The 14,463-nt window shown below is 33.1% G+C and overlaps 1 protein-coding gene across 1 annotated transcript; it reads right to left on the bottom strand.

Moving 5' to 3' along the window:
* Positions 1-683: 683 nt before the first annotated feature.
* On the bottom strand, positions 684-2,921 carry LOC107158757 (follicular dendritic cell secreted protein). Its single transcript, XM_048785742.1, has 3 exons — positions 2,868-2,921; positions 2,390-2,422; positions 684-872 (listed from the first exon to the last, which is right to left on the bottom strand). Exons 1-3 carry the CDS (start codon positions 2,919-2,921, stop codon positions 699-701), a joined length of 261 nt encoding a protein of 86 aa, XP_048641699.1. The 3' UTR covers positions 684-698.
* Between the last annotated feature and the right edge of the window lie 11,542 nt (positions 2,922-14,463).

Below are 14,463 nucleotides of genomic sequence, written 5' to 3'. Positions count from 1 at the left end.
TTAGCTGAAAGTTGTTTCCTGAAACAGTCCTTCCTATGGGTTCTAATGTAAACTTCAGTACAGTAAAGTTCAACTCTCTCAATTCATCCAGTATTTGACAGGCCATCTGCTTTGTTTTTGGTAGGCTGAGATGATGGTCTTCTGTTACAGGTGTAACACTCAGCCTTTAGGATTTTATTATAATGCCACACTCAAAGGATAGGACTTGGGTTTTAGTGTTAGAAAAGATACATAATTTTCTAAGGAATGAGAAAGCCTGCCTACCCAGACGAGTCTAAGGTAGATCATGAATGCATCTATTATGATCTATACCTGACATAATCATCTATTATGATCTGATTCAGTTCAAGGTAAAAGTTGTTGATAATCACAGAAAATTTTAAAAAAATTTAAAGATATTTAATTAAGAAAGGGCTTGTTTCTATTACATCACAGTGAATGAGGAATTTAAACTGGTATGCCGTTTAGGTCATGGAGATACATGGACCTCTGAAAGGGGATGCCAACAATTCCTACCAGAGGAAAACATTGAAAGAATGGGAACTTAATGGGACTTATTGGCACTCTTGTACCATTTTTTTTCATGGAATAATGTATTGTTATCCATAAACAACAAAACGACAATAGCGAAATGTTTGTGATATGCATACTTACCACTTATTTCATCTTAAATTGCACTGTGAAGACTTTTCTCTCATTTAATTTCTATTAGGAGGAGGGGTAGATAGAGAGTCAGACAGAGGTATTGGGACAGGAAATAAACAATATCTAGGCCATGGATATGCTTGATTTGGGAATGAAGGATATGTGCCAAATGGATATCCATAAGGGGGCTCATAAAACTGCACAGATAATTCATCGCTATCACTGACCTGTTGAAAGAAAGAAAAAGGCTTGTTTTACTCTTTCAAAGAGAAGAAATAGAATGGCTCTTTAGCATGTGGGTCTTCATTCTTAAGAAGATAATTTAAAATGTCTAAAGATCATTTACCTCTTCTATTTGTACTATGAATAGAGATTTGATTAATTTGCCTTATTTTAGAAAATTATCTACTGAGATAATCATGTTTCTGCATCTTTATATTTCAAATGAACTCTTTTTATAATCTCTTTTACATCTCTAAGGTCAAGATGAGAAGGTATTGACATGCCTTACTGTTTCTCTCTTTGCCTTCATACCGTATTTTTACCCAAAACATATTAAAAATGATCTCTCTTTCTGTGTTTCACTTCTATGCCCCCACCCCTCTCTCCATATCTGTCCATATCCATACCAATTTCTGTATTCTTAACACTTTGTTGATAATTTTGACCTCAAAAACATGCTTTTCAGGTAACAGGATTTCCACAAATTTAAACGAGTCTCCAAATAAGACTCTCTTCAAATTCTATTAAACATTTTTTTTTAAACTGTTTAGACTAAAATAATCTTTCAGTGAGTTTGCCACTAGTAGGATGACCAAAGTTGGTCCACTGCTACAGGTGAGATTTAAAGGGTCCTCAAAGGCCCCTGTGTTAGAGGTTTGGTCCTCAGCTTGATGCTGTTAGAAGTTGGTAGAAACTTTTAAGAGGTGGAACCTAGTGGAAGGCTTTAGGTAATTGGGGGGTGGCTCTTGAAGAAGTCTGTGGGATGCCAGTCTCTTCCTTGCTCTCTTAGGTACTTGGTCCCCATAAAGTGAACAGGCTTTCTTTGTCACATGTCTCACCCCAGTGTATTGTGCAACCTATAGGCTCAAAGCAATGAGACCTATCTGTCATGGATTGAAAGCTCCAAAACCTTGAGCCAAAATAAATATTTCCTCTTTTTAAGTCAATTTATCTCAGGTATTTGTTATAGTAACAGAAAGCTGACAACACATCCATATGTACTAATTCTCATTTTAATTTTTTAAACCCTTTTCTGGAATGAGCATTGTAGAACTAAAGCAGAGGGGAAGCATGAACAGTCATATGTCTTTTTTTAAAAAAAATATATTTTTTAGGTGTAGATGGACACAACACAATGCCTTTATTTTTATATGGTGCTGAGGATCGAACCTGGGTCCCGCCCGTGTTAGGGGGGCGCTCTACCGCTGAGCCACAATCCCAGCCCCAGTCATATGTCTTTATTAGGGTAGATAATTTGAGTAAAATACAAACCAGCTCATCACAGAGTGAGTGATGTTTCAATTTGGATATCACTGGTGAATGGGAATGTGAAGACATTTCTCCTTGCACAAGCAGAGATAAAATCCCTGAAATGTCTAAACCTCTGTCTAGTGCTAATACCCCAAAGTATTTAAGAATCTCAGTAAAGTTTTGGAGGTTTGAATATGTGAATACCTTTAGCTAAAGTTATAACTATTTCACATAGAAAGCCTATAGGTAAAGAAGAGGAAAATTGACTTACACTTCGTTTTTCTCGTTCCTGGTCTTGAGGAACCTAAAATTCAAACAGTGAAATTAATTCAACTCATGCTGATGAAAACACATACACAAGAATTTACACCTACTTAAGAGGGAAATAATTTGAGTTTGTACTAGTACTGTTATATAAAGTCCATTTACCAAAAAAAACAAAACAAAACAAAACAAAAAAACCCCCAAAACCTAGGATTTTATTGTTCAGAAAATATTGTGAAAACTATTTTCCTGGAAAATGTTAATACATATTCTTAAATGGCTCAAATTTACCACTTTATGAAGATTTTATTGAGTTATGCACTGAATAGTATATGATTGATAATATTTCCTGTAATGCAATGCTAAATGTGTACATTTTATATGTCTTTATAAAGTACAGTACATTATATGGAGAAAAAAAAAACTAATTCATGAATTAGAATAAGAAGTACATAAATATTCTAGAATGCAGAAGTGATATTTACCGGGACACCAACAGCTATTGCCATGATGGTGGTGATGAGAATGAGAGCTTTCATCTTATTCAGAAATATCTTGGAGATCAGAAAAAATATTAAATGTTAACACAAATGCATAAGATACAGTTCTAGTACAGACGAATAATTTTTTTAGATAAAATTGAATACTCTTTGCAGTTTGACAACTACATTACATTAATTCTTTTAAAAATTAAAAACATTATTTAAGAATAATACTTCTCTGTAATTGTTTAATAAAATTTCTGGAATGAAATAATACATTTGTTTACTCAAAAAGCTTTATGGTGGGGGTAAGCAGTTATTTAGTTATCCTAGGAAGTTGAAAACAACATTTTGTATAAAATAATGTCCATGAAATTAATTTAGGTGACAGAATAATTTGTATCAATTTTAGGCAATCCTCTTAAATTCATGCTGTTCAGAAGTATCTTTCCGTTGGGATGGGGTGGTAACTCAGTGGTAGAGTGCTTTCCTAGCACATGTGAGGCACTGGGTTCGATCCTCACCACCACATAAAAGTAAATAAGTAAGATAAAGGTATTGTGTGTTTATCTATAACTACAAAAATTTTTTTATAAAAGGAACCATCTTTGCCTAAAGGGCAAAGCACTTTGCTCTATTTTAATTTTCATTTTAGAATTCTTATTCTATTGCACACATTATTATAATGCATCAGTTATAGCATTAATAAGCATTTGAGAAAACTGAGGTAAATAAAAATTTAATAATTATATTTTAATAATTACATATGTAATAAACATTAAAAGATGAAACATTTTATTTTAAAATTTTTGTCACTAATATAATAAATATTTGTATATTACTTGTTTTGGAATATTAATGGGCACTTTTCTTTGTGGGATGATATCATTAGTGACTGATGTCTGCTTTGGTGTGTATGTAGTAGAACATATAGGAGGAGAATATATAGAAGGTTTGGGGAAGGCAATCAAAGTGGAAAGGGGGTTGCCTAGAGATGCTCCTGAAGTTGGTCATTTATTTATTTACAAAGCATTTCTTCATAAATGATTGTGATACATTATTCTAGACTTGGGTATATAGAGTATTTGAAAAATTCTCTGTTTTGTAGACCTTATTTAATACAGTTATTGGTCAGTATATTATAAAATTTTCCAAAGAATATCGAAACTAATATTTTACATTGAGAATATGTTCATTTCTCATGTCATTATCATTATTTTGGAGTGGCTTTGAGATGATTAATGGAGATTCTAGAAAGATTTCATTATTTCTCAATATTTCATATATAGGTGTGTGTGCACATATATATATATACACACACATATATATGAGAAAGAAGGATAAAATATAAAAGAAAAAGTAGCAAAGTTTTGAACTCTTTTTTGATTATAGAAATCAAAATCTTAAGTAGAATTAAAAATATCATTATGTAAGTATTTTTACAAAGTAAGACTTTAAAATTCTTGCCAAATTTAGCTTTCTATAGGCAGATTGAAAATTAACAGTAAAAATCACACACACACACTCTCACAGATACATCCACACACGTATCCTATTTTCTATGTGCAAAGTGCTAGGCACTCTCAAGGCTATATGATAAAGCATGATTTCTTTCACAGGAAACTAGAAGAAAAGACAGATACAAATATTTTTACAATGTACAGAAAAGTGTGATGTATGTTATACATAGAAATTACAAAACATTGAGAGCACACAGAAGAGGGAAGAGACAGATTGGAGGAAATAGTTTTGGAGAAAACAGAATTCAAGAGGGTCCTTTACAATATAATGATTTTTAATTGGATTTAAGAACTATTCAAAACCATGTTAAGCAAATAAACAACAGCACAGACATTTTCAGATTGTGTCTTTTTGTCAGGAGATAGCATAATTATCAGCTAGCTCCTTGTGTTTTTCTATTTCTCAAGCCACAGCAGTATATTGCTGTGTGCAAGAGAATGAATGATGCTCTGAATAAATCAGATCCATTGTCCTGAGGCATCAATTGCATGCGAGTCTTAGGAGGAAAAAGTACAAGTAATTTTTATGTTGAAATAAAAATAGAATGGAGTACAAATACTGTATACATTTTAAAGATAAAACAGAAAGTTACAAATAAATCAGTAATTGTTCATATATAATCCCTAGGAGTGTGTATTCTCTCTTTGCTGACTTGAAGTCCATAAAATTTTAAATGATGACCCTGAGGCTCTGTAAATCTCAGTCTCCACCCTGCCCTGCCACCAAACGTTAGCACCCACCCCTGCAAAGATTCATTTATGGTCACTCTAAAATGTGAGTCTACTGTAGCAGAATGCGATTTAAAAAAAAAGTTTTGCAAGCAAATACTCAAAAAATTATTGTCTAATTACTAAGTTTACAAATTTAAGCAACCATTACATGATAGTTTCAATAATTTAACAGCTTTTAGAAATATATCTATATATCTGTATATATGTGTATATATATCTATGGAAGATATAGATAATCTTAGTTTACAATGATACTGAAAACACTTCTTACCTCAGACTTGTCACTCAGTTTCTTCTCTCTGGTGCTATTATGAGGAATGCTAAGTTATTGGTACTGGGGTTTTGCAGCTATTTTATACACTGAGAAATTTAATAAAATAGAGGTCTGTGGCTTGAAGGCCACTCCCCTGGGATCAGTTATTGCTCAGTTGAATCATCCACTATTGCAATGTGTTGAAGTTGGGGAATAACTGACATTTGCAGTTTCATGGAAACTAGCTGAGTAACTATGAAATACATCCTTTTGTGGTTTTATTTACATATTTTATATATCTTGTATATTTAAAGCATATCACTGCACGAATATAGTGATATATATATATAATGTTATTTCATCCTCAAAACTCAGTTTCTTCTCTCTGGTGCTATTATGAGGAATGCTAAGTTATTGGTTATTGGTACTGGAGTATTGCAGCTATTTTATACACTGAGAAATTTAATAAAATTAAATTTCTTAAATTAGCTTTCTATAAGCACAATTATCAAATAATTCCATTGTACAGATAAAGATACTGAGAAGTTGAAGATATTAGTAGTTGGTTTAAGGAAGTATAACTAGTGTACTGATGCAGACTGTATCGAACACCATCAATTTGCTTCCTAATTCCACACTCTTACCCAGTGCATCATCCTGTCACTGAAGAAGGTTAGAAAATCCGCACAAACCCTGAAAAAACATTAGAATTTCCTTACCTATAAGTTAACATCTAACCATATCTCAGTGACTTAAAGAGAACCAATTTCATTAGTAACCTAATTTAATGACTCTAGTATTATCATATACTGGTTTTCATTTGACCTACTCTGGGATCAGAGTTGATTTCTCCTGGGCTAGGGATGACAGGTGTGTGTGTGTGTGTGTGTGTGTGTGTGTGTGTGTCATACTATTTGCCTCCTTTCCTAAAACTTGTGTTTTGGTTTCTTTACTTACCTAAATTACTCTAAAATGTTGCCAATCACTGCTCAATTGTGAAGCCACAAATGCTTTTCTGTCCTCTCCTTGTTTTGTTTCTTTTGACATTCAATCATGGCAATTATTTTCATCCTAGAAACCTATTTTTCTTTCTTTTCATCTTAAAACCACTATTTCCTGTTCTTTTTCTTCTAATAGCACCCTTATATCTGCTGATTCTTTTTCCTCAATTAACTCTACTTGAACTTTTATCTTCTTAGTCTTCACTTGCACCAAGTAATATAATCTAGTTCTGACTCCCTGAACTATGCCTATGGATAAAACTCTTTTCCCGGCACACAGAGTCCTTTATCTAATGTCAAAATCCATTTATTTGTCTGGATGGGCTCATCAAATTAAACTAATTCAAAACTAAACTTAATATTTTTATCTTCAAATCTGCTCCTCATTTTAATTTATTCCCTTCCCTGGTGATTATCCATCACTCAGTTATCCAAGCAAGAGATCTGAGACCACCATGTTCTTCCCTTGTGCTTCCTCCACATCAAAGGACCTTTAAATTTTCCCTTCCTCTAGAGTCTTGGTCAATCTCTTCCATCCTCATTGCTCTTTCCTTAGTTTAGTTCCTTGTTCTCACCTGGACTTTATACTAGCTCTTTAGTCAGATTCCCTGACTCAAGTGCTTTCCCCTTTTTTAAAATTTTTTTATTCAAATTTGTTATATGTGACAGCAGAATGCATTACAATTCATATTACACATATAGAGCACAATTTTTCATATCTCTGGTTGTATACAAAGTATATTCACACAGTTTGTGTCTTCATATGTCTACTTAGGGTATGATATCCATCTCATTCCACCATCTTTTTTACCCCCATTCTCCCTCCTTTCCCCTCTCATTTCTTTGCCCTATCTAGAATTCATCTAATTCTCCCATGCTTCCCCTCCCAACCTCACTATGGTCAGCTTCCTTATATCAGAGAAGACATTAGGCATTTGTTTTTTTGGGATCCGCTAACTTCACTTAGCATTATATTCTCCAACTCCATCCATTTACTTGCAAATGTCATGATATCACTCTATTTTATTTCTGAGTAATATTCCATCAGGTATATATACCACATTTAAAAAAATCTATTCATCTACTGAAGGGCCTCTAGGTTGGTTCTATTAGAAGAATCATTACAATCTTACTGAGAAAGATAGATTTGTGGCAGCACAGTTCACAATACCAATCTATCTTTCTTGGTAAGATTGTAATGATTCTTCTAAAGTGGCTTTCAAAGTTTTAAAAATGGTCACCACAAAGGGGAAGGGAATACAGAAAACCATGAACCAAAATTGAATTCCATACATTTATGAGTTTGTCAGGATGAACCCAACAACTATGTATAACTATAAAGCTCTTATAAAGCAGCAACAACAAAAACAAAACCAAAAACCCATATTTCATAATACACACACACACACACACACATATATACACACACCTGATACAAGAGTTTTATAAAACAGTTCGTATCTTGCTACAAGAGGAACAGGCTGAAATGCTCTATGCCATTCTACTTTGAGGTATGTGCTATTGTGTTCTATTCTTTTTCATCCCAATTTATTTATTCTAAATTCTAGTAGGGGAATCACAAAATTTACTTCATAATATAAAGAAATAAATATCAAAAGTTGGCATGATATTAATTACTGGTCAATCTAGGTGAATGTATTTAGTTATTTGGTATATTGTCCTTATGCATTTGAAGCTTAAAAACTCAAAATTTTAGGAAAACTAGTTTCTGAAGTATTTCTCTGCTATTAGATTCTGAATGAGGGAAGGATCCAGGGAAAGGATGATGCATGCTCAGTTCACTCTCCAACTTTTCAGCAAATGCTTGTTTTTGAAAGACAAGTACAATCCATGCAGCTAAGACATTTTCCCCTGGACAAAAGAGTTTGAGTGGCTTCATATAAAGAAGTTGGAAACATTGTCATATAAAGAAGCTATAAGCTTATCTTATGGGACTTAGATGGCAGAGGCAAAAATTAATATGACAAGATGCTAAAATGCTCTATAAGGAAAAACTACTTAAAGAGTAAAAGCACCCCTCTCTGTGGATAGTCAAGAAGAGGCTGGGTGACCACAGATTGACTACTGCGCAAGGAAGTTTTGTGTAGCAAATGGAATTGGTCAGATTACCTCTCTCTGTCCTTTCAACTATAATACTTTTAGAGTGGGTGATATAGGAATGAGAATACTTGCTGGAACATTTTAGCAATAAACCAAGTCAAAAAGCCCTACTATCATTAATGGATTAGAATTAGTATTTGGGGAAATGTACATTGTAAACCACAGTGTGTTAAGCTTTAGCAGTGGATTAACTGATTCTCACCTCAAGAGAGAGCATAAATATCTTATTCTACATCAGTGGCCTGGATAGTTTGTAGAAATTCAGTACATGTGTATTTTTTAAACAACCATCACTGTCTTCTCTGAAAATCATGAGACATGATCTAGCTTTGACTAGGTTGGCTTCTTTGTCAGTGCTAAGGGGGAAATTTTTATTGTAAAAATCTGTGATGAGATTGCATGCTCTTCAAAGTCTCTCCAGACATTATACATATAACTAGAAGTGAATTTAGTGGCTGTAAATTCCTGCAAAATAATTAGAACCCTTTTGTGTGAATGTCATAGAATCTCAGTGAATGTCAATTCTTCAATTCCTTGGCTACTTGGCTACCAATTATTAAAAAGGGAAATGGTTGCAAAGTTCTTGCGCTTAGGTTTACGATGACAAAATGCTAGAGCTGCTACCAGATAAGCCTATGTTCACCTCCCGTTTTGATGGAATGGGTCCGGCTTACATTGGCATCAAGTATATGCTTAATAAATACATATTCAGTGTATGAATTAAGCTGCTCAACATCTGTTTGGACCTCCCTGATGTTCTTTATCAGTTATACTTGATAGCCCAAAGGCCAGCAGCTGAAAAGCCCTGTTCATTACCTTCTCCCCACACATAACATGATTTTACCAGTATAATTTTATAACAAATTTTATTAATAATTTGATGTATAATTAAACGTCTTAAATGACAAAAATTATTATATTTGACATAGATTAAAACATAATGTATGTAGTTCAATATAGAACTTCCATCTCCTTCTGCAAAAACATATAATTTCTTTAAACACCTCCTTTTATGTACTATCATATATATACACACAAATATTATATTATTATTTTTTAAAATTTTTTATTGTTGGTTGTTCAAAACATCACATATTTCTTGATATATCATATTTCACACTTTGATTCAAGTGGGTTATGAACTCCCATTTTTACCCCATATACAGATTGCAGAATCACATCAGTTACAAATATTATATTATTTTCTGAAATGTTTAAAAAGAAGATAAATACTTTAAAATAAACACAGTCTACAGGACTTCTACCATGTCTGACTACATGGTGCTCTGTAGACAGTCTCCTGTGACTTCTGAATAGAAATTTCTCAGCTCCTCTTGCAGAGGTTTAGGAAAAGGCCTGCATACTCATCCTTCCTTGTATGAATCATGTCCTTCTACCTACCAGCTGATTTAACTTGGATAAGTCTCTTGACCTTTGATAACCACTCACTTATTCAGCATTAAATTACAAAATTTCCCCCTCCCCCTTTTCCACCTAGCTTTAACAATTTAAACAAAAATGATGTTTTTACATGACAGTGCATCAATATTAAAAGTTTTGTGCTTGAACTGATAGTCTCCTTTAGGTATACATCTGATCTCCACATTCATGGTCCAGAATCTCAAGTTTTTACACTCTTATTTTTGTCTTTGAATTATCAAAATGTAAGATTTCTGGATTTACAAAGATTCCAGTTAAGCTAAATCATAAAGGTCCTTGCAATTAGAAAATGATGTGTTAGCTTTGTATTACTTAAGGTAACATTTCCAAAAAGTTTATGTGCTAAAAACTGACAAATGCTTTATGTGAATTTCTCTAAATACATAATAATACTGTACACACACACGTAAGTACACACAATAGCCCTGTGGGATAAACTATAAAGTATCTCCATTTTACAGATGAATAAAGTGGGCTTAGCGAGTTAAGAACATAGGATTAGAAATCTAATAAACTATGTGACTAAATTCAAAATTAGTCAGATCCTAACCACAGCATAAGGAACAGGAAATGAATTAGGGAAAAATGCACTTAGTGAATCATAGTGGGGTTATATAACTTTATAATCTATTATTTAAAAATTGTTTTTCTGTATAAAAGGTTTCATTCAGACTCGGTTGAACAAAACACATATATTATATAGTCCTTTAATTTTAAATACTCTAAGCAGTTATATTTAAAAATAGGATGCATTTTGACTGGGATAAGAAAAGTTTTGAAACCAGCCATAAAATGATTTTTATCATAATGGGGCATCTTAGAAGGCAAATATTAACTTTTTATTTTCAAGATACAAAGAATAAGCATTTTGCTAATAGAATTTGATTTACATACAAAGTGTATCCATAGCATTTTCATATCTTATTTTTCTTTTTTTTTGAGAGAAATAGGGCTGCTCAGTTTTTGGCCTTTGCCATTTAAGTTATGAAATGGGAGAATTAGATAATTTCCAAAGCAGATTACTTTTGGTAAATTTTAAAGTATTTATGTTGCCTTAATTATGTGCAAGGCACTGTATAATGGCAATCAGGAAAGTTTGCCTATAGCTTATTAGACAAAAAAAATTAAGAATATTTTTTTGTGTGTGAAATGACTGAGGAAATTTTATGGTATTCACCATAGAAATGCACAGAAATTAAGATCTAAAAGTTTATAAGGTTTTAGACATATTAAAAGGATTAGGAAAAATGTTATAAAAAGAGGAAAAAGAGACTGGAATTTCAAAGATCAGAAGTACATGACTTATTCCATGAAAGACAAAAGAGTTAACATTGGCTGGAGTATAATGATAAGGGCATGTACAACAGAGGTATCATTAGGACCAAGTGATAATGGACTTTTTAAGCCAGGTAAAGGAGTTTGACATTTAAACAGAGGTCAATGGGAAGATATTGGGTAGTTTGAAGCAAGGTGGGGACATAATCAGGCTTCCATTTTTTGAACAATCACTCTATTAGTCTGTCACATTTGTAGGTGTTGTCTACTAATCCTCCTGAAAGATGATGGTGACCTTCAGGAAACCAGTGACAGTGAAAATGAAGAGAAGGCCATTCAAGAGTGTTCTTCTACATTGATTTTGTAGTGGATTTTGTTTGTGTTGTTGTTTGTTACTTACTTGTTTATATATTTATTTCACATTAGTCCTTAGTACTAGGGCAAAACTCAGTCCTATCAATGTGGGCTTTGACCTGTGGGTTCCTTTACTGGTATTCCGGTGGAAAGCCAAGGTGTCTATCAAAACACTAAGAGTACAGATCCGCGTCCTCTGACAGTGATAAAGAGGCTTATATTGCACTGAACTTTATCTTGGTAGCAACTATAAATGAACGAAAGATAAAACAACAGTTTGAAGACACAATGATCAAAAGTAGGCAAAACCCCAAGAAAATTACACTCTTGTGATAAGGTTGAGAGCCACATCTGTCTGACTGCCTTCATAGGCATTCCCCACATGCTGGGTGTGGAGACAGCTATCCTACACAGGAAGAAAGTCAGTCATTTAACCTGAGGCATTGGAGGAGAAAGTTTGGGAATAGCTGAAGGGATAAGTCCCATAAAGAAGGGAAACTCTGAAGTGGGAGCCTTAAAGTCTGAGTATACTCTTCACCCAAATCCTCGATGGACTTCCAAACCATGCACGTGGAAGGTGAGATATTAAGAAGCCCAGGGTTTTACAACAGTTACAAATCTGAAAAGGCCAAACAGAGATTCCAGCAGTTTCCTTTTGCTCTAGAGACCAAGGTTAGAGTTCTACCAACTTAGGTTGATAGACACCCTGTCTTTCCACTGGAATACCAGAACAGGAACCCACAGGTCAAAGCCCACATTGATAGGACTGAGTTTTGCCCTAGTACTAAGGACTAGTGTGAAATAAATATATAAACAAGTAAATAACAAACAACAATACAAACAAACAAAAAAATCCACTACAAAATCAATGTAGAGGGACACTCTTTGGAGGAAAATGGTAGAATTCAGAGTTTCTGTTTTGTCATTTACAATGTTAACACACAGTTGAAAAAAGAAACAACAACAAAATATATATGTGAAAGAAATAAGGAAATGTGTCTACGCTCAAAAGTAAAAGTCATTAGAAACAGACTCAAAATCTAGACACTGAAATCAGCTGACAAAAACCTTAAAACAACTAGGATAAACATGTTTAAATGTTGACAGAAATAAGATTAATACATTGAATGAGGAGTATGGAAATTTCTGGAGAGATTAGAAAACTATTCAAAAAATCAAATGGAAATCATAGAATTAAAATTAAAAAATACAGAATATGAAACCTAGTAGATGATATTAAATAGCAGTATGAAAATAATAAAGAAAGTATTAATGAATTTGAGGGTCAATGGAAATTTTCCAAACTGACACACTCAAGAAAAATAAATTAACAAAGTCTCGATGATCTGAGGAATAATATCAAGTAATCTAATATAAACGCAACTGGAGTTTGAGAGTGGAGAAGAGAAAAAATGGAACCAAAAACAAGTAAAAGAATCACAAGAAAACTTTTCTAAATTTGATCAAAACCAACATACAAATCCAGGAAGTTCAGTGTAAATAGGATTCATACAATGGTAACCACACCTAATTTGCCTATTGTAGTTAAACTGCTGAACACCAAAGATACATGAAGGCTTAAAACAGCTAAGGAAAAAAAAAAAGACACATTGTGTTGTACAGGGAAACTTCATCCAAACTAGTAGAGGAATGGAAGCCAGAAGATAATGTAATGACATCTCTAAGGTATGGAAAGAAAATAATTTTATGACCAGAAATTTTATCTACAAAAATGTGGGGATAAAAAAGACTTTTTTTAAAAAATAAAAATGAAGGGAATTCACAGCCATTAAGCATAAACTAAATAAAACTTGGAGATTTAATTTTCAGATTAAAGGGAAATTATTTCAGATGAAAATAGACCTATAGGAAGGAGGATGAGAATCAAAAAATGTGAGCGAAAAGGGAGTATTTTGTTTTGTCTTACATTCTTTAAAAGTTAATTGACAAAGAAGTAGTAAGCTTCAAAAAAGATATTTGGGGACTAAGGGGTGGTGGAGCTCTTGCTCAGCATATGAGTGGCCCTGGGTTCAAACCCAAGCACACTACACACACACACACACACAAAAGGCCAGTAATCATTGACAATAAAGTAACATAATTAGTCATTAAGCAAATGCAAATTAAAAGTCATTGACGTCTCTTCCTATTCATTAAAATAGCTAAAATTAAAGACAGAATCTTAACTACAGTATTTAATATATTAGACTACAAGGATGCTGAGGTTCAGATTTAAGAGTCAATGATTCCTTATAAGTGCTATTAAAGTCACGATAGAAATGTTCATGCAGTGGTTTTTGAAAGAGAAAAAACAGAACTGAGGTCAAACTGCAAAGATTGTCATTTAAGTGATGTGTAGCAGGAGAGGAATTCAGGAAAATATTTTTTAAAAAAGGCAAACAATTATCAATGTTGGCTAGAAGGTGGAGGAAGTAGAATTTTTATACATGTTTACCAGGGTGCAGATGGCACAGCTACACTGATGCATATTTAAAATTATACTTACATATACTTATCCTATGATATGAAAACACATGTTTACAAACAGAGGTGTACATGAATATTCAAAGCAGTTTAATTCATGCTGTTCAGTAACAGAAATACCACAAATGTTCCAGAATAAGAGAATGGATTAAAAAATGTGATATATAGTCCTACAATATAATATTGACATTGGAGCAAAAGAGTGAGTGAATCACAGAGGCATTAAATTGAGTAGAAGAAACCAGAACCAAAGCAATGCATAGGGTGTGATTTAAATAAAATAGGCAAAGGTAACATATTGTGATAGAAATAAAAGAAGAAATTGCTTACAATAAGAGTAAGGAGATTAGATTGACCAGAAAAGAGCAGGAAGAAATTTATGGGGTGTTAGAATTGTTCTCTTTTGATGGGATGGTTAT

Source organism: Marmota marmota, unplaced genomic scaffold (assembly GCF_001458135.2).
Source record: "Marmota marmota marmota unplaced genomic scaffold, marMar, whole genome shotgun sequence".
NCBI classification, from domain to species: domain Eukaryota; kingdom Metazoa; phylum Chordata; class Mammalia; order Rodentia; family Sciuridae; genus Marmota; species Marmota marmota.
This window is presented reverse-complemented; position numbering and strand designations above follow the sequence as displayed.

Coding starts and splice junctions, on each gene's coding strand:
- LOC107158757 (XM_048785742.1), bottom strand. CDS start 2,921: ATGAAAGCTCTCATTCTCATCACCACCATCATGGCAATAGCTGTTGGT. Junction 2,423..2,867: donor CAATAGCTGTTGGTGTCCCG/GTAAATATCACT, acceptor TTTGAATTTTAG/GTTCCTCAAGACCAGGAACG. Junction 873..2,389: donor AGGAACGAGAAAAACGAAGT/GTAAGTCAATTT, acceptor TTCTTTCAACAG/GTCAGTGATAGCGATGAATT.